This window comes from Mustela nigripes, chromosome 16, assembly GCF_022355385.1.
Source record: "Mustela nigripes isolate SB6536 chromosome 16, MUSNIG.SB6536, whole genome shotgun sequence".
Lineage (NCBI taxonomy): Eukaryota > Metazoa > Chordata > Mammalia > Carnivora > Mustelidae > Mustela > Mustela nigripes.
In genome coordinates, this window is record NC_081572.1 from 4,908,619 (window position 1) to 4,927,608 (window position 18,990).

The window sequence follows — 18,990 nt, forward strand, 5'->3', positions numbered from 1 at the left end:
AAAAAAAAAAAAAAGTCATTTTTGTATTTAAACAATTTACATTAGTGTCCCTCTGGATTTTTCAGAGTTGATAAATAATTCTAAGAACCCGTTTTTAGATCCTAGATGGAAATGTGAGAGGGAAACTCTGGACAGATTTTCTTAGTAAGACCTATGTTCTTTTCAGTTGGAGTTTTAAGTGAGATAAGAAGAGTAAATCCTTTTGCAATCTACTACCAAGTTTGTTTCTAATCCTTGATAAATGTTTGGCTTTTGAGGCCAACTAAAATGCTAACTTCAAATATAAAGCTCATATTTGTTTATTTTGGGTCAGATTTTACCACAGTGACCTTGCTGAGGGAGGAGGGCACATTTAAAAGGTCAGTGGTTTTGCTTATTTATTTATTTATTTATTTATTTTTAAAGATGTTATTTATTTATTTATTTGACAGACAGAGATCACAAGTAGGCAGAGAGGCAGAGAGAGAGAGAGAGAGAGGGAAGCAGGCCCCCTGCTGAACAGAGAGGCGATGCGGGGCTCCATCCCAGGACCCTGACATCATGACCTGAGCCGAAGGCAGAGGCTTTAACCCACTGAGCCACCCAGGTGACCCTGCTTTTGCTTTTTTAAAATATTAGGTTCTTCTGCACCTTGTTCCAGAAATGTTTTAAATTACTGTAAATAATATTTGTAAATACTTCATCCGTTTCATATCTGGAGTTTCCAAGTAAAATTTTGAAAGAAAGGCCTTTACCACTAAACAAACTTTGAAGGCCCCTGAGGTTATATTTTATTTCCATGATTGCTTTTGAATCTGAACTTCCAAGCAAGGATTTTCAAACTTTTCTGGTTATGCACTTTAATCAATAAGAAGTTAGGTGGGTTACCTTCCCAGGATAAGTTACACATGTGTTAGAATTAACCTCCTGTGTCCTTTATCCAGCTTTAATTTAGAAACTTTTTGTTCATCTTACTACATTTACTTTACCCATCTTTCACCTTTGTTTGGCTGGAGGTTTGTTTTGTTAAGTGAGTTCTGTACCCAGCATGGGGCTTGAACTCATTACCAGGAGATCAAGAGTTACATGCTCTACTGACTGAGCCAGCCAGGTACCCTAAGGAGTATTTTTTTTTTTTTTTTTTAAGAATTTTATTTATTGGGACGCCTGGGTGGCTCAGTTGGTTAAGCAGTTGCCTTCAGCTCAGGTCATGATCCCAGGGTTCTGGGATCGAGTCCCGCATCGGGCTCCTTGATCGGCAGGGAGCCTGCTTCTCCCTCTGCCTCTGCCTGCCTCTCTGTCTGCCTGTGTTCACTCGCTCTCTCTCCCTCTGTCTGTCTGACAAGTAAATAAATAAAATCTTTAAAAAAAAAAAAAAGAATTTTATTTATTTAACAGACAGAGATCACAAGTAGGCAGAGAGGCAGGCAGAGAGAGAGGAGGAAGCAGGCTCCCTGCTGAGCAGAGAGCCCCTCTCGGGGCTCGATCCCAGGACCCTGGGATCATGACCTGAGCTGAAGGCAGAGGCTTTAACCCACTGAGCCACCCAGGCGCCCCCCTAAGGAGTATATTTTTAGATTTTATTTTTATTTATTTGACGGAGAGCACAGGCAGAGGGAGAGGGAGAAGCAGACTCCCCACTGAACAGAGAGCCTGATGTGGTGCTTGATCCCACAACCCTGGGATCATGACCTGAGCTGAAGGCAGTTGCTTAGCCAACTGAGCCATGCAGGCACCCAGGAGGTTTTTTTTCTTTTTTAATGTGGTAGAATATTCATAACATAAAATGTACCATTTAACCATTTTTTTTTTAAAGATTTTATTTATTTATTTGACAGAGAGAGATCACAGTAGACAGAGAGGCAGGCAGAGAGAGAGAGAGGGAAGCAGAGCAGAGAGCCCGATGCGGGACTCGATCCCAGGACCCTGAGATCATGATTTGAGCCGAAGGCAGTGGCTTAATCCAATGAGCCACCCAGGCGCCCCCTATTTAACCATTTTTAAGTGTATAATTCGGTGGCATTAAGTACCTCTACGGTGTTGTATATTTGTTACTGGGATCTATTTCCAGAACTTTCTCATCATGCTGAACAGAAACTCCATATCCAATTAAGTCCCAGTTCCTTCCCTCCCAGTCCCTGGTAATTTCTTTTCTACTTTCTGTGTCTGAATTTGCCCATTCTAAGTACCTCTTTTATATATAAACATTATATATAATATATAATAATATATTATATATAAATATATATTTATATATTAAATATTTATATATATAAAAGGTACTTAGAATAGGCAAATATATATAATATACATATATATGTACATATATATATTTAAAGATTTTATTTATTTATTTGGCAGACAGAGATCACAAGTAGGCAGAGAGGCAGGCAGAGAGAGAGGAGGAAGCAGGCTCCCTGCTGAGCAGGGAGCCCAATGTGGGGCTCAATCCCAGGACCCTGGGATCATGACCTGAGCCAAAGGCAGAGGCTTAACCCACTGAGCCACCCAGGCACCCCCTAAGTACCTCTTATAAATGGAATCACGCAACATTTGTCTTTTTGTGTCTGACCTTTTTACTTGGAATAATTTTTTCAGGGTTCGTATTACAGCATGTATCAGAAGTTCATTCCATTTCTTTTTTAAGATTTTTTTTTTTTTTTTTAAAGATTTTTATTTATTTATTTGAGAGAGAGACAGTGAGAGAGAGAGCATGAGCGAGGAGAAGGTCAGAGGGAGAAGCAGACTCTCCATGCAGCTGGGAGCCCGATGTGGGACTCGATCCCGGGACTCCGGGATCATGACCTGAGCCGAAGGCAGTCGTCCAACCAACTGAGCCACCCAGGCATCCCCTTTTTTAAGATTTTATTTATTTGTTAGAGAGAACATGAGTGCAAGCGGTTTGGGGGGCCCAGCAGGCAAAGGGAGAAGCAGACTCCTCGCCGAGCAGGGAGCCTGATGTGGGACTCCATCCCAGGACCCTTAACTGACTGAGCCACCCAGGCACCCCTCATTCCATTTCTTTCTTTCTTTCTTTTTTTTATTTTTATTTTTATTTTATTTATTTGACAGACAGAGATCACAAGCAGGCAGAGAAGCAGGCAGAGAGAGAGAAAGGGAAGCAGGCTACCCGCTGAGCAGAGAGCCCGATGTGGGGCCAGATCCCAGGTCCCTGTGACCATGACCTGAGCTGAAGGCAGCAGCTTAACCCACTGAGCCACCCAGGCGCCCCCCTCATTCCATTTCTAAGGGTGAATAGTATTCCAAGGCTGACCGCAATAAGTTTATTTATTTATTTACTTATTTATACTGTGCACACTATTTCTTAATTGTTTATCAAGAGAAATATTGCATACCCCAGCATTCATGTTTCATAGTTGGGGGACACAGGTCGGTGACAGACTTCCATGGAAAGAAATTCTTTGCGTCCCGACATCACTTCGTGTTCTGCAAGATCTCATCCTCCTTCATCTCCAAACCTGTCACGGAATCATCATTTCTTTGGAAATCCGCACACGTCTCCTTTCTCAGGGTAGCCACAGCAGACTTGAGAGAGAGCGGCCACCTGCCGGGGTGCGAGAACGCCCGGCCTCGGAAACGGCGGAGAGTGGGCCGGAAGGCCTTGCCACTGACGTGCCCTCAGAGCCCTGAAAGCCCCCGTCGTCCTCAGTCCCCGTGTCCTTGACCGCTGCTCCACTGCGTAGCTGCGGGAGTATTTCTAAGCAGATCTACCCTACATCATAGTGTTTCACTCATCAAAGTGATATTGCCAGCTGATTTAAAAAAAGCCTGCCACAGGGGTGCATGGCTGGCTCAGTCCGGGGATCATACAGCTCTTGATCTCCAGGTCATGAGTTCAAGCCCCGCATTGGGTGTAGAGCTCACTTAAAAATAAAATCTTTCAAAACAAAACAAAAACCTTTGATGCTGTTAATTCCTTAATATCATTTTTTTTTTTTTTTTTTTAAAGATTTTTATTTATTTATCAGAGAGAGAGTGGGGGAGAAAGCGAGCACAGGCAGACAGAATGGCATGCAGAGGCAGAGGGAGAAGCAGGCTCCCTGCTGAGCAAGGAGCCCGATGTGGGACTCGATCCCAGGACGCTGGGATCATGACCTGAGCCGAAGGCAGCTGCTCAACCAACTGAGCCACCCAGGCGTCCCTCCTTAATATCATTTTTTAAAAAAGATTTTATTTTATTTATTTGACCGATGAGATCACAAGTAGGCAGAGAAGCAGGCAAAGAGAGACGGGGAAGCAGGCTCCCTGCTTGAGCAGGGAGCCCAATGCGGGGCTCCATCCCAGGACCCTGGGATCATGACCTGAGCTAAGTAAGGGCAGAGGCTTTAACCCACTGAGCCACCCAGCGGCCCTCCTTAATATCATTTAGCATTGAGTCCTTGTTCCTGGTTCCCTCACTCTCTCAGAAATGGCTTCTCACACTTGTTTGGTTCTAATCAGGATCCAAACAAGATTCACACTGTGTTTGGTTAATGGCACAGAAGTCCCTATGCTTTTGACAATTGGGGCCTCTATCTCTGGCTTGTGGTTTTGGAACCAGGGCTGATAACCACGGGTTTGGGAAAGATTTTGCAAGACCATTAGAGTTCAGAAAACAATGAACTGGACAGGACACTTTGGCTGCGGACCCCGTAGAGCAGTGTGTCACAATGGGGCGGGCACTTGGAGCCGTGGGGGGCCGGTGAGTGTGTAGTCCTCACTGCGTTTAAGTTTCTGAACTTTCTGTTTTTGGGAAAGAATGCCGGTCTAGTTATTTTAGCCTTTTAAATATTACCCGTAGGAACTGGAGGGTTGTGTTTTTGAAGAGCATTTTTAATTGCCTTTTCCTCCCCATAGGCGCCTTGGTGCTGAATTGGGCAAGTCTGTGGTCTATCAAGAGACCAATGGAGGTGAGCCAAAACGGGGTCTTTTTTTTTTTTTTTTTTTTTTAAGATTTTATTTATTTTATTTGACAGACAGAGATCACAAGTAGGCAAAGAGGCTGGCAGAGAGAGAGGGAGGAGGAAGCAGGCTCCCCGCTGAGCAGAGAGCCTGATGTGGGGCTCGATCCCAGGACCCTGGGATCATGACCTGAGCCGAAGGCAGAGGCTTTAACCCACTGAGCCACCCAGGCGCCCCCAAAACGGGGTCTTATACGTCCTTTGTTCTCTGTGTTTACTCCATACACACCCATTTAAAAGGCAGATGTTGCGTGCAACACAAACATTTTTCTCTTTAAGGTCAGGTGTCTGTCCTTACTCTCTGCTTCGCTCCTAGTCTTGATTTCTTTCTTTTCTTTAAAGATTTTATTTATTTATTTGACAGAGAGAGATCACAGTAGACAGAGAGGCAGGCAGAGAGAGAGAGGGGGAAGCAGGCTCCCTGCTGAGCAGAGAGCCCGATGCGGGACTCGATCCCAGGACCCTGAGATCATGACCTGAGCCGAAGGCAGTGGCTTAATCCACTGAGCCACCCCGGCGCCCCTTGATTTCTTTCTTTCTTCTTTTTCTTAGTGTCCTTCCCCTTTTCCCAAGATAATGCAAATGTCCTGTCATTTTACAATGAAGAAAGGAGAGATGTAGACCGTGTGTGTTTTTTCTTCTGTATTGGGCTACACTTGACGAATTCCTTTTACATTTTCCTGTCTCGTTATGTCAAACGGCATCAAGAGCCGTCTGGTACCAGGTAGTAATGACTTATTGGAAAACCATCTTTGAGTTCTTTCATCAGCAAATTTTTCTCTCAAGTCCAAGTCTCTTGTAGACTCTCCTCCTGGGTTGATAACCCATTTTTGCTGCTGTCTGCATTTCTGTGGATAATTGTAACATTAAACGATAATGCTCGAAAGCCCTCTGTCGATGGCCATTGTCCTAGGAATGCTGCATCATCAATGTCCCCAGTGGGGCCCCATGCTTCAGACTATAATGCCCTGCGAAGACAAGTTAATATAAAATAATTCGGAGCTATTTTTGCACAGTTGAAAGCGTCGGTTTATGACCCAGTGCTTCCTTTTTTCTTTCTAGGGTGGAACTGTCTATGATAAATTACTAAGACTTAATGATGTTCAGGGATCTAAAAAAAGGTATTTGAAAAGGGGAAAGTAATTTAATGGATAGTTTAGTGGAAAGCACTTGCACCCAGGATGTGATAAGTTCCATGCCTGTTATAATTAACCCCCAGGTATCCTTCAGCCAGCTTCCATACTTAGTCCCTTTTTTAAAAAATAAGTTTTATTTATTTAAGTAACCTCTATACCCCATGTGAGGCTCGAACTCATAACCCCAATGTCAGCCATCTCACACTTCTCTGACTGAGCCAGCCAGGCGCTCCCCTACTTAGTAACTTTTCACCTGGTGACTAGAATTCACCCTTTATCTCCTGCCAAAGCAGGAGACGTTGGTATTTGAAAACCCAAAGGTGGGGGCACCTGGGTGGCTCAGTCCATCAAGTGTCCGACTCTGGGTTCCAGCTCTGGTCGGGATCTCAGGGCGGTGAGATTCGCCCCGAGTCTGTGCACGGGGTCTGCTTGAGGCTCTCTCCCTCTGCCCCCCCCCCCCCCCTCCCCCCCCCCCCCCCCCTCTCTCTCTCTCTCTCTCTCTCTCGCAAATCTTTAAAAACAGAAATCCCCTAAAGGTGAATGCAGATAGGTGAGCTGGTCTGTTTAGCAATAACAATCTTAATTTATGGTCATGGCGTTCAGGAATTCTGAAAATAAGCACTAGAGGAGGAGAAGATGGTTTAATGAAGACCCTTTTCAGGACGCCTGGGTGGCTCGGTCACTTAAGCCTCCCACTGGTGGTTTTGGCTCAGGTCGTGCTCTCAGGGTCCTGGGGTCGAGCCCTCCCTCAGGCTCCCCGCTCAGCTGCGAGATTCTCTACCCCACCCCCACATGCTCTCTCTGAAATAAATAATCTTTAAAACATTTTTTTAAAAATGCGGACTTTTTTCTCCGTCCTTCCATCACTGCCCTGGGCCTCTTCTCCCTTCCTCCGCCTGCTCCTCGGTCCCTCCCTGCTGTCGCAGCAGGTGGCCAGCACCCCTGCCGGCCTCGCTTTTCGGTCTCCCTAGGCCGTTCTACTCACCTCCACCAAGGTGTTCCCAAAACGCCAGTGTTTTTGACTTCCGCTGCCGGAATCCTGCAGGCTACGGTCCGGTCTCCTCCGCCTTCACGCAGGGCTTTGGGATCCGAGCTGTGCCCACTCCCTGCCCACCGTCCATCCTGTCTCACGTGCGTCCGTGGCTCCCGATTACGCCTTCTGTGCTCCGCACACCGTACACGGTCCAACTTGCAATGAGGCCATTGTTCCCAGCCCTATTACTCTCTCTCCTGGTCTTTTTCTTTTTTTCTTTTTTTCTTTTTTTTTTTTTTTTTTTATTTTTTTTAATTTAATGTTAGGCCTTTTTTTTTTTTTTTTTAAGATTTTATTTATTTATTTGTCAGAGAGAGAGAGAGAGCAAGAGTGAGCACAGGCAGAGTGGCAGGCAGAGTCAGAGGGAGAAGCAGGCTCCCTGCGGAGCAAGGAACCCGATGTGGGACTCGATCCCAGGACGCTGGGATCATGACCTGAGCCGAAGGCAGCTGCTTAACCAACTGAGCCACCCAGGCGTCCCTCTTTTTCTTTTTTTAAAGATTTATTTAGTAGAGAGAGAGTACGTGAGAGTGCGCAGAAGTGGAGTGAGGGGCAGAAGGAGAGAAACCTCAAGCAGACCCCCCTCAACTGCCCCCGCAATCCAAGCCGGAAGCCCGATGCAGGGCTCTCTCCCCCGACTCACGGGATCACCACCTGAGCTGACACCAAGAGTCAGACCTCGAACCATCTGGGCCACTCAGGCGCCCCTATTTTTTTTTTTTTTTTCAAGTAGTCTACGCCCAACATTGGGCTTGAACTCTCGATCCTGGAATCAAGAGCTCCCTGCTCTCTTGTCTGAGCCAGCCAGGCTCCCCATCTCCTTGGTCTTTTCCTGGCACGTTGACTTGAACAGTCTGCTGGCCTTCGGCCTTGGGTTGTCTCTCCAGGATCCGTCTTCATCTGCTTGATCCACGTCCTCCACTTCGGGACCCCAAGCCCGACACAGAGGAGGCCTTGGCATCTGTTGAAAGAAAGATGTTAACCGTTGACCTCTTTATTTGCTGTAGACTTTTCCCTAAGCCTCTCATCTTTATTTTGGTGATGGATTTTCCTATTTGAACCTTGAGATGTTCTGTGGACCTCTTGGCGTTACTTTGGCCTGTTGGTGTATTTTTGGCTTATTTTCCCTTTAGCGTCACATTTTCTGTATACGTGCTAGCCACTGTGATCTATTCAGAGTTCATTTTGGCGCACTAGGTGGAATATTGGTTTAGCGTCATCTCTACTCCCTCCAAGCACTGCCTGGTTATTGTATCGTGAAGTGCTTTTCTTAAACTATAGAACTTCCGTATTTTTCAGAAACAAGAGTGGAAATAAAAGAATCGGTTCGTGGCCAAGATATTTTCATTATACAGACTATACCCAGGTAAGAGTTACCACTACTTCATGTCTCCCTTTCCCTCTAAAAATCTGAGTGATGTAATTCACTGTGTTATCATATAATTAATCAACGATTGAGTTTTCTTTCACTGTAAATGTGTTTGCATGTTAAACTGAATGCTTCCCAAAATCCAGTTGTAGGCTTTTAAAAAAAATTTTTCTTAAAGATTTTGTTTATGTATTTGACAGACAGAGATCACAAGTAGGCAGAGAGGCAGGCAGAGAGAGAGAGGGAAGTAGGTTCCCCGCCGAGCAGGGAGCCTGATGCGGGGCTGGGTCCCAGGACCCTGAGATCATGACTTGAGCGGAAGGCAGAGGCTCAACCCACTGAGCCACCCAGGCGCCCCCCCCCCCCCCCGCCCCCACCTTGTAGGCTTTTGACTTTCCCGCCCTGTTTGTAACGTTGTCCTTTGGATCTTCCTCTCCAAGCCTAAGCCACTCGAGGGGAAAAACACCTTCCTTACCAGTCCTTACGCACTGAACCTAGTCCATGCCTGCTCCACTCTGCTAAAAAGCTTTCTTGTTGTTAGGTGCAATGCTGGTTTGTACCCATCAAGACACTTTTTGCACTGTGTGTGTGTATGTACGAATGTATGTATTTTCTCTTAAGTCTAGTTAGCCAGCATCTTGTACCTCAGTAGCTTTTGATCGCACTGTATTTTTTTTGCCCTATAGGAGGTAGCATGCGCCACCCCTTCCCTTAGGGGAAATCCTAGCCTCCCTGAGGGTGACCCTCCATGTGGGATTATCTCCTCTCATCCCCTCCCAGAGAATTGGGGTAGTTAGGCTTTGAAAAATGCAGACCTTCACGTCTCGGTTAATTTAGATTCCTGAGAACGAGTCATTAGTAAGAATGGCACTGACCGCCAGCAGTGTGCGCCCACTTACACGACCGTCTCTCATCCTTAAAGCACCTCAGCCTTGGAAGCTGTTTGGAGCCTCAGTGACAATATGACTTGTAAGAAATGTCTGTTTTGGGGGGAGTTGGCTGGCTTGGTAGAGCATATGCAACTCTTGATCTCAAGGTTGTGGGGCGAGTACCCACTTTGGGTGTGGAGACTACTTAAAAATAATTAATTAAATGAAAGAAAGAAAGAAAGAGATCTCTACTTGATCTTTCTTTCCTGGTGCTGAGCTCCCCAAACCCTTGGAATTTCCTAAGCGACAAGAGCAGTATAGGGTTTATTTAACAACCTCCCTCTAACGCACCAGAGGTGGTTTTTGGAAAGCCCCTAGATAACCGTGAGGTGGGGGCTGGTTGTCTGCGGAACCAGCCATCAGGTTCGAGTTGGAACTTTCAACTTTCAATGGCCCGAGGGGGTGTGGTGGGGGTGGGGGGTGTGAATCAGTTATCAGTAGCCTATGCAGAGCTTCCTCCGGCAAAAACCTGCAGGCCCGTCTGTTAGTGGAGATCCGAGATCCACAGGAAGATTCCAGGAAACTGGATAAAGGGTCCCTGCCTTTGTAGTATTGGTGGGCGCGCGCGCAGTGTTGATCGCCGTCTGGGCCTCCAGCAGTTTGGGTTTGACGCTGGTCGCCCCCTTCTTGCCTAGTGCTTTGTTTGATGCTGCACCTTGGAAATAAGGGGAAGATCTGCAGGTCTTGCCCGAGTAAAATGCGAGTAGTGAAGGCACTGGAACACCCCGGAGGCTGCCCTCTAGTGTGCTGCTTATCACCCTGGCTTTTGTCCTTGGCGAGGGGTGAGGCTGCCTTGTCCTCACCCCTGTTGCTGCGGTGGGGCTGTGGGGCTCACCTTCTGGATCCCCTCGGAGCTCGCGGCCTCTTTCTTGTGACCACTCCAGTCAAGGTAAATTTTTGGTTGTTGAGGGTGGAATTTAATTATTTGGAAATGGCCCAAAGCCATCCTGAAGGAAGCGATTATGTCGGGTGAGTGACATGTGTGATACTGAGCAAGGGAAATCAAATGGACACGAAGCTTCCCAAGTGTTTCTGGAAGGACAGTTTCCCTGTTTATGTTACAAGCTCTGGTGTGTTGAGGTCACGCAAGAGGGGTCACCAAAAGCACATTTACAACTTACTTGCTGCAGATGATTAAAGCTTGGGGTTGGGGGTGGGGGAAATCCTACCCCATCACCGCGTCGTCATGGCTTCCATCTGTGGTGTTGGCGCCGTTCAGCTGATGTCTACAGACCCTGTCTGTTCCCTTACATTTGTCGTAGTCTATCGAAAATGACAGAGCAGTAAGGGTCGAATTTAATATAGCATGTGCTTACCTTAGGAGAAAGAAAAACCGGTCAGTTGGTAAACAATTAAGATTGTCCTACTTAGATACAAAGGCTACAAGAAGTCGCCCGGATGTAGTTGGAACAGTCTTAGGGAACAGATAAACAAAGCGGAGGCTGCCAGCCAACTTCTCTTCACCCCGCTAGCCCGCAGATTAACCGCCTGGTGTCCAGTTTATCTAGTGACGGGCAGTGCACAGGGAAAGCCAGTGTGACAAAGGCTCTTTTGTCGCCTTCCTGCCCAAAGGGGTGGGGTGTGGGAGGTTTTCCTTAGCTCTGGGCTGGAGGATGTTGAATCCCTTGGTCATTAGGAAGAGGAAAAAGTAGAAAATGACACCTCACGGCAGAAGTTAGTAATTAACGGAAGGAGAGTTACGCTGAAATCAAGGTCCTTCTGAAATCGTGCATCTTGTTACGCTGACATCTTACTGTCTGGGCCCACCTCATGGTGAGCTGGGGAAACCTTGGTGTAGCCTTTGGTTGTGTGTAAACGCTGTCACAAAGCCAGCTAACAGCCCACCGCCTGGACAGATACCCAGATTCCCCTTCTTCCAGAATCTGCTCAGCTCACTTCAACCCTAAATAAATTGTTGCATTGAGATCTGACGGAGGAAACTATGGCCAGTGCCGTACTCCACACGCTATCACACCAGTGGAAGGTTAAGAAAGCTCTGATTGTATGTCTAGCATCGTCACACAGTCTGTATGCAGAAGAGGACTTTTACTGTGGTGTATGTGATGCCCGGTTTCAGTCTAGATGGGGACTCCTGAGTTCATTACACACCGACCTCCCAAGTACTGTGCGGTCTTCCAGCTGAACATTCAGAGGCCACAGGGCATCAGTTTAGGCGATGTGATGGGGGAAGGGGCGCTCTCCCCTCTGTGGGATCAAGTATGAAAGACTTTGGGAGGGGAACGTTGAGTCAGATGTGCTCTTTGGGACAAAGGATCACCACCAGGGCGGTCCAGTATGGGTCTCTGGCATTTTCTTGAGGCGTGGTCAGCCTTGTCTACCGTTTTGTCTCCGCCACCTAACGCAGCGCCTGCTTCATGTGGCTCAATAAATACTTGTTGAATGTATGAATGGACTAAAATCCACCAAGTATAAAGAATTCTTGGGGCGCCTGCGTGGTTCAGTAGGTTGAGCGTCTGCCTTTAGCTCAGGTCATGATCCCAGGGTCCTGCAATCGAGCCCGGCATCGGGCTCCCTGCTCTGTGGGAAGCCTGCTTCTCCCTCTCCCACTGCCCCTGCGTGTGTTCCCTCTCTCACTGTGTGTCTCTCTGTCAAATACATAAATAAAATCTTAAAAAAAAAAAATTCCTAAGCACCTTGAAAGTGTTTGATGAGTGTCTTGTCCTGATTTTTCCTAAAGATTGTGTGTCCTCTAACCTTTCGATGCCAAACTTGGGACTTTTTTTTTTTTTAAGATTTTATTTATTTGTTTGACAGACAGAGATCACAAGTAGGCAGAGAGGCAGGCAGAGAGAGAGGAGGGGAAGCAGGCTCCCTGCTGAGGAGAGAGCCCAACGCGGGGCTCGATCCCAGGACCCTGGGATCATGACCCGAGCCGAAGGCAGAGGCTTTAACCTCTGAGCCACCCAGGTGCCCCATAAATAAATAAAATCTTAAAAAAAAAAAACAAAACTGGAAGTAGCCTTACCTTTGTCTTCCAGATTCATATTCTGTTCTAGGTCTCTCTGGGTCATCTTTGTCAGGCATCTGTGTATCTTGAGAAAAAGAGATGAGAGTTTTGAAAACTCTCCTCATCCAGGACTTCCCCGCCCACCCGCCTCCCCTCTCCCCCGTGAAGAGCAAAGAGAAAAATCAATCCTTTCTGGTCCTGGCAGCTCAGCAGGGCAGTGGGTTTCCTTTGGCGTTCACAGGGAGCGAGGGGCTGGCCTGAGCCGACGGTCCCTGGGACAGTGCCGCAGGCGTTGGCTCACTCTGGCCGGCCACTGACATCTGCTTCCCGTGCCACCCCGGTGACATGTCACTGAGAGAGGATCCAGGCAGAGGTGAGTGTGGCTAGCTGGGCTGTGGATTTCCGAAACCGCCGGTGGAAACCACAGCTCAAAGGAAGAGCTAATAAGCTTTTCCCCTGGTTTTGGAGGTGCCATGGTCGGCTCGTGCGGTGACAGAAACACCTGTGATGCCCATCTTGGCAGCCCAGGTTAAAAGGCTGATGTTTCAGTCTTTTTTAGGGGTTAAAAAATGGACCTGACCCCAAAATACCAATTTTTACCATTTCAGAGATGTGAACACAGCTGTGATGGAGCTTCTGATCATGGCATACGCACTGAAGACCGCCTGTGCCAGGAACATTATCGGGGTCATCCCGTACTTCCCCTACAGCAAGCAGAGCAAGATGAGGAAGCGGGGCTCCATCGTGTGCAAGCTGCTGGCGTCCATGCTGGCGAAGGCAGGTGCGTGTGCACACGGGCCGGGGCTCCTGCCCTGTCATCCGGACTCTTTGTGCATGAGATTAGTCCCTCCCTCAGAGAGCTAATTTGGGGCCTCTGCTTTCTTTAAGTGCTGTTCACTAACTCCTTTCTTCCTGTTTCCTCCTGGTAGTCCTGGCTAGGGATGTGTGAGCGGAGGTGCCGACTCTTAGGTTTTCCTTTCCTCTTTGTCTTACTCGACAGTGACGTTGTCTCTGCTCTAATCCTGGACTTCTCCAGCCTTCTGTCCCCCTCATCTTCTCATGAACTTTAGCTGTGATCCTGGTGTCCGTGTGGGATCTTTTGAGCGTCAGGATACAGTTACATGTTGGCCTTGGTTATTAGCTAGATTCTGCTTATGTACATAAGATGAAAACCGGGTTTTTCTTTTACTGCTTCTCCGGTTTATATAATCCTCCCCCCCCCTCCTCTGGCCATCTTTCTGTACAGCAGCTCATTCTCATCGCTTTTATTCTGCGTTCGTAGCGGTCATGTACTTTCTGGCCTGTCTGAATCCAGTTGGTAACACTTGATAGCAGTTGGGATTTTATTTGCCGGGCGGGTTTACTTAAAAACTTGAATATACGTATTTTCAAGTCCTGAGAAACATTTGGATTCTATTCTCTCTAAAACTACGATAATGCAGTGTTTGGGGAGGAACGGGTAGTACTGGTTCTTTGCTCTAGAAGGTTTGCAGTGACCTTTGTCCATTTGCGATGTTTATATGTGTGTCCTTTTTTTTTTGTTCACGACTGTTTATAAGAGTGTGTCTTTATTGCTGTTAGATAAGAATACTTGACTCATTCTTTTATGACAGTTAGAAATTGTTCCAAACCCTTCGATAGGGGTTTTTCTTCTAATATGCGAATTACTTTGCTTTTGGATTCTTACTCCTTTTGCTCTAGCCACGGGCCTTTAACATGTTCTTCTAGATTCTTTAATCAAGGCCTTACTATTTTTTATACCCATTACTTCCTCAGTGGTTATTAATTCCATATACATATTTTTGCTTCTGCCTGATTTTTCTTAATTTTCAGGACCAAGCTAGTTATGACAGTAGGGGAGAGCCCTTGTTCCTCTCTGCTTGAGCTCTCTGTCCATGTGGAAGATTATAAGCTCTTTTACCTGAGGCTCGACCACATTCTTTAGTTCATTAAATATTGTTAAGGTTACAAACAAAGTCTGTAACTGACGTGCTTATTCACAATACATTCCCCGTGTTCAGTCTTTGGTTAGGGAACAGGAGTGGGCGTCTAATTTGTGTCCACTGTAGCCATTAACTTGTAGGGGTGAACTTTGTAATTTTTTGTTTTAAAATTTCAGGTTTAACTCACATTATCACTATGGATCTTCATCAAAAGGAAATACAAGGCTTTTTCAGCTTTCCCGTGGACAACCTTAGAGCCTCACCTTTCCTGCTTCAGTATATCCAGGAAGAAGTGAGGAGCCACCAGCAAACACCCCTTTGTCCTCAAAAGAGACCCCTTGTAGTTTTTCTCTGGTATCAGATTTCAGGATTGAAAGGCACATCAGATGACCTTCCCCTTGAGTCGTAATGCCTGAGGCAGCCAGATAGGGTCAGCATATAGGCGTGGAGGAGTAAATTTTTTAACGCCATTAAAAATGGATTTTCTTCCAAGTATCTTTAGCAATTTGCTTCTGTTTTCTGAAATGAAGGTGTTAAGAAGTAATTATTTTTTTATCTTCTTGAAGTAGCCATACTTTGGCAATGATGTAAATTGTTAAGTGTTAAATTTTGACCGTGTCCATGAAACTCTGGCGTTATTTGCTAGTACGGATCATTGTTATGAGAGGAAGAAGAGTCCTGCCGGCACCCGGGTGTTCCTTTGTGATAACTTCTCAGTATTTTCTTATTTTCCCTTCAAATCTAGATTCCAAATTACAGGAATGCAGTCATTGTAGCTAAGTCTCCTGATGCTGCCAAAAGGTAAGTAAGTTGGACATTCAAAAAATGCCTCTCAGTGCTTCGCCGGTCAAAATGAGCTGTTTTGGAACTCAGGGTCTTTTGTCACGTGGCCTGGAAAAGCTCATTGGCTCAAGCTTCCCCCACCAGGGCTTTATCGCCAGTCCCCGAACAATACAGGGCGGTCCCCATGTTACTTGGTTTTCCTGTGCAAGAAAAGGAAGTTCTTCCTTGGCGTTCTCAGGAAAAGGAAAGCAGAGGGCTATGGAGTGTTTTCCAGGCAGTGGTTTTCAAGAGACCTTTTTGAACAAAGTTCCATCCTCTAGAGATGCGTGTTATAATATTGGGCCAAGGGTAGAATTGAAATGGTCTAGAATCAGATGCTGGCCCGCATCTCAACTCCAGTGCCTCCTATGCCTCTCGAGACGTTTATAGTCTGGTCTGGGCCTTGTCTTTGGATTTGTCTAAATGATTGTGTGTCCATAAACGTTTGAATGATGTTTTCATTTGATGATTAATAGTGATGAGCTAGTGACACCCGTGAATTTCCCTGTTTCTTGTTGGCTTTCTCGTAGGGCCCAGTCATATGCTGAGAGACTGCGTCTGGGCTTGGCTGTGATCCACGGAGAAGCTCAGTGCACAGAGCTGGACATGGATGATGGTCGCCATTCTCCCCCGATGGTCAAAAATGCTACTGTCCATACGGGTCTGGAGTTGCCGTGTAAGATGAGCTCTATGTTTTTATTTCACTTGTAAGTTGAAGAAGGTCTTGAGTGATACGAATGGCTAGGAGTTAATACGTAAATGGAGATATGCTGTTTTGGTTATCTTTTTTTAATTTATTTTAATTTTTAAAAGATTTTTATTTATTTATTTATTTATTAAATGTTTTATTTATTTTATTTGACAGACAGAGATTACAAGTAGGCAGAGAGGCAGGTAGAGAGAGAGGGGGGGGGGCGGGGAGGAAGCAGGCTTCCTGCCGAGCAGAGAGCCCGATGTGGGACTCGATCCCAGGACCCTGAGATCATGACCTGAGCCGAAGGCAGCGGCCTAACCCACTCAGCTACCCAGGCACCCCTATTTATTTTTTAATTTAAAATTTTTTTATTAAGATTTTGTATATTTATTAGAGAGAGAGAGCACTAAGCTGATAGGAGAGGGAGAAGCAGGTTCCCCTTGAGCAAGGAGCCTGACACAGGGCTCGATCCCAGGACTCTGGGATTATGACTTGAGCCGAAGGCAGACACTTACCGACTAAGCCACTTAGCGCCTCTACAGATTTTTATTTTTAAGTAATCTCTACACCCAGCTTGGGGCTTGAAGTTATAGTCTTGAGATCAGGCGTCCCATGCCCTTCCGACTGAGCCAGCCAGACGCCCCATCTTGGTATTTTTAGAAAATTGAATGGTGTGACATTGATTTCCCCTTTTGTAAGAGGAGATGTGTTACCTTCACAGACTGTGTAAGGACAGTTGAACTAATCTGGGTGGCACTTAGCATTCAGAGACTATGAAATAATTTTAGCTTCAGTGAAAAAGTTGTAGGTGTGAAATCTTAAGCTTTTATATATTGGTAAGGTAGGTGATAGCAACCATTGATTATATACCAGGCTTTGGTGATCTGGGTAACTTTTAGCACTTATTTTAGTAATACAACCTTTTGACCTGATAACTGACTAGGTTTTTTGGTTTTTTTTTTAAGATTTTATTTATTTATTTGAGAGAGAGAAAGGGCCCGGGGGAGGAGAAGCAGATGCCCTGCTGAGCCAGGACACTCACACACACACACACACACACACACACCCGAACACACACACACACACACACACACACACACACACACCCCTGATATTGGGCTGGATCCTGGGATGCTGGGATCAGGACCTGAGCTAAAGGCAGATGCTTAACTAACTGAACCCCCAAGACGCCCCCTGACTGAGTTGTTACTAATTCAGCAGTGTGGAGGCTTTTCATTTCCATGGATTTTGAGTGGTAATAACTGGCATTCTACACCAGAAGATAATAGTATCTTTTTTAGAGGAAGGAGATATTTCTTTTTAAAATCTGTATCTATTTGCCATAACTCAGAAGCATACAGAGATTATTAATAAGGTGGGGAAACACCAGAATGGTTATACCTCAGATAGATTACTTCAGACAGGCTCTGTCTAAGGTGTAAACATTCTAATTTTTTACCTGTCAAATTCCTATCACTTTGTTTTCAACTCTGGAGGTTTTTGTACAAGAGAAACAAGTAATAAACCCTTTTAATTTAAATTTTTGGTGTTGCCGCATTTTATTTTATTTGAGGATTTCATAATTAAACTTCTTGAATGGGCAATATATTCCCATATTTCAAAAATTTAAAAAGTATAAAATTCTTACAAAATTTTAAAAGTCTAAAAAACTTTCCTACCCCACCTAAACTTTTCTCTCCCCCCAGCCCCCACCTGCCACAGCTACTCTGATTCCCAGGGCAGTCGGTTTCTTTGTAACCATTTAATATTTTTTTTTTAATTTGACACAGAGAGAGAGATCACAAGTAGGCAGAGAGGCAGGCAGAGAGAGGGGGAAGCAGGCTCCCTGCTGAGCAGAGATCCCAATGTGGGGCTCGATCCCAGGACCCTGAGATCATGATCTGAGCTGAAGGCAGAGGCTTCAACCCACTGAGCCACCCAGGTGCCCCTCTTGTAACCATTTAGAGGCTCTGTGCATATATGCAAGCCAGTGACATGTTTCTGTTTCTCTCATTTTCACAGAGCGGTAGTATATTAAACCATATTGTGCTACCCCTTGCTTTTCTCATCCAAGAGCTCCTTCCCCACCAGTCTGTACAGATAACTCGGTCTTTCATAGTTTCCTAAGTGTTCCATTTTATGGATAGACGGTAATTTTCTCAATTGTTCCCCTGTCGACAAACATTTAGTTTCTCCAGTCTTCGGCTATGAAAAAGCACCAATAATAATAAACATCTTTTGTTGTGTCCAGGGTTCTTCTAAGCTCTTTAGTAGGTCTTTGGACTTGGTGTGGAGACACACAATCTTGTAGGTACTTGTGTTACCCCTCATTCTGCCAGGGAGGCAACTGAGACCCAGCCGGGAGCGGGTGAAGCTGGGGTTTGGAACGAAGCTTTTCATTTTGAACAAATTGCAGTCTCAGAGAAAAGGTGAAAGAATAGGACAGAATTCCTCTCGACTCTTCAGAGGCCCCACGCTTAACATTTATGTCCATATTCTTTTCTTTTGAACCATTTGAGATGAGCTGTAGACATAATGTCCTAATTTCCAAATGCTTCAGTAAATATTTCAAAAAACAGATACTCTCTTACATAACCACAGTGTAATTATCAGACTCCGGAAACTGACACTGTTAGAGTACTATTACCTAACCTGCAGACCTTATTCCTCTTTGTGGTCCCACTGTGTCCTTTAGCGGAAAATCATTTCTTTCTGGCCCGGAACCCAGTAAGGATCACACACTGAGCTCAGCTGACTGTTCTCTTTAGTCTCATTTAATCTGGAACGACTGCTCTGTTCTTGGTCTCTTATGACCTTGATACTTTTTTTTTTTTTTAAGATTTTTATTTATTTATTTATTTATTTGACAGAGAAAGATCACAGGTAGGCAGAGAGGCAGGCAGAGAGAGAGAGGAGGAAGCAGGCTCACTGCTGAGCAGAGAGCCCGATGCGGGGCTCGATCCCAAGACCCTGGGATCATGACCTGAGCCGAAGGCAGAGGTTTAACCCACTGAGCCACCCAGGCGCCCCTGACCTTCATCCTTTGAAGAGTATAGGGCAGTTGTTCTACAGAATATCCCTTATTGAGGCGTGTTTGTTTCTTCATATCAGGTTGAATCAGTTACCACTATGACTGGGACTGACTGGAGATGTTTC

General features: G+C 45.7%; 1 protein-coding gene across 4 annotated transcripts in view; it reads left to right on the plus strand.

The window, feature by feature from the left end:
• Positions 1 to 18,990, plus strand: part of PRPSAP1 (phosphoribosyl pyrophosphate synthetase associated protein 1) — a 29,589-nt gene that overhangs the window by 2,682 nt on the left and 7,917 nt on the right. The window contains exons 2-7 of one of the 4 annotated variants that reach the window (XM_059378891.1): positions 4,837 to 4,889; positions 8,409 to 8,475; positions 12,984 to 13,156; positions 14,495 to 14,610; positions 15,064 to 15,119; positions 15,671 to 15,816. In XM_059378891.1, coding sequence (XP_059234874.1) covers positions 4,837 to 4,889; positions 8,409 to 8,475; positions 12,984 to 13,156; positions 14,495 to 14,610; positions 15,064 to 15,119; positions 15,671 to 15,816 — 611 coding nt within the window. Of the gene's footprint in view, positions 1 to 4,836; positions 4,890 to 8,408; positions 8,476 to 12,646; positions 12,749 to 12,983; positions 13,157 to 14,494; positions 14,611 to 15,063; positions 15,120 to 15,670; positions 15,817 to 18,990 lie in introns of those variants that run through there. The other 3 variants (XM_059378892.1, XM_059378893.1, XM_059378894.1) reach the window with 3 other exon arrangements.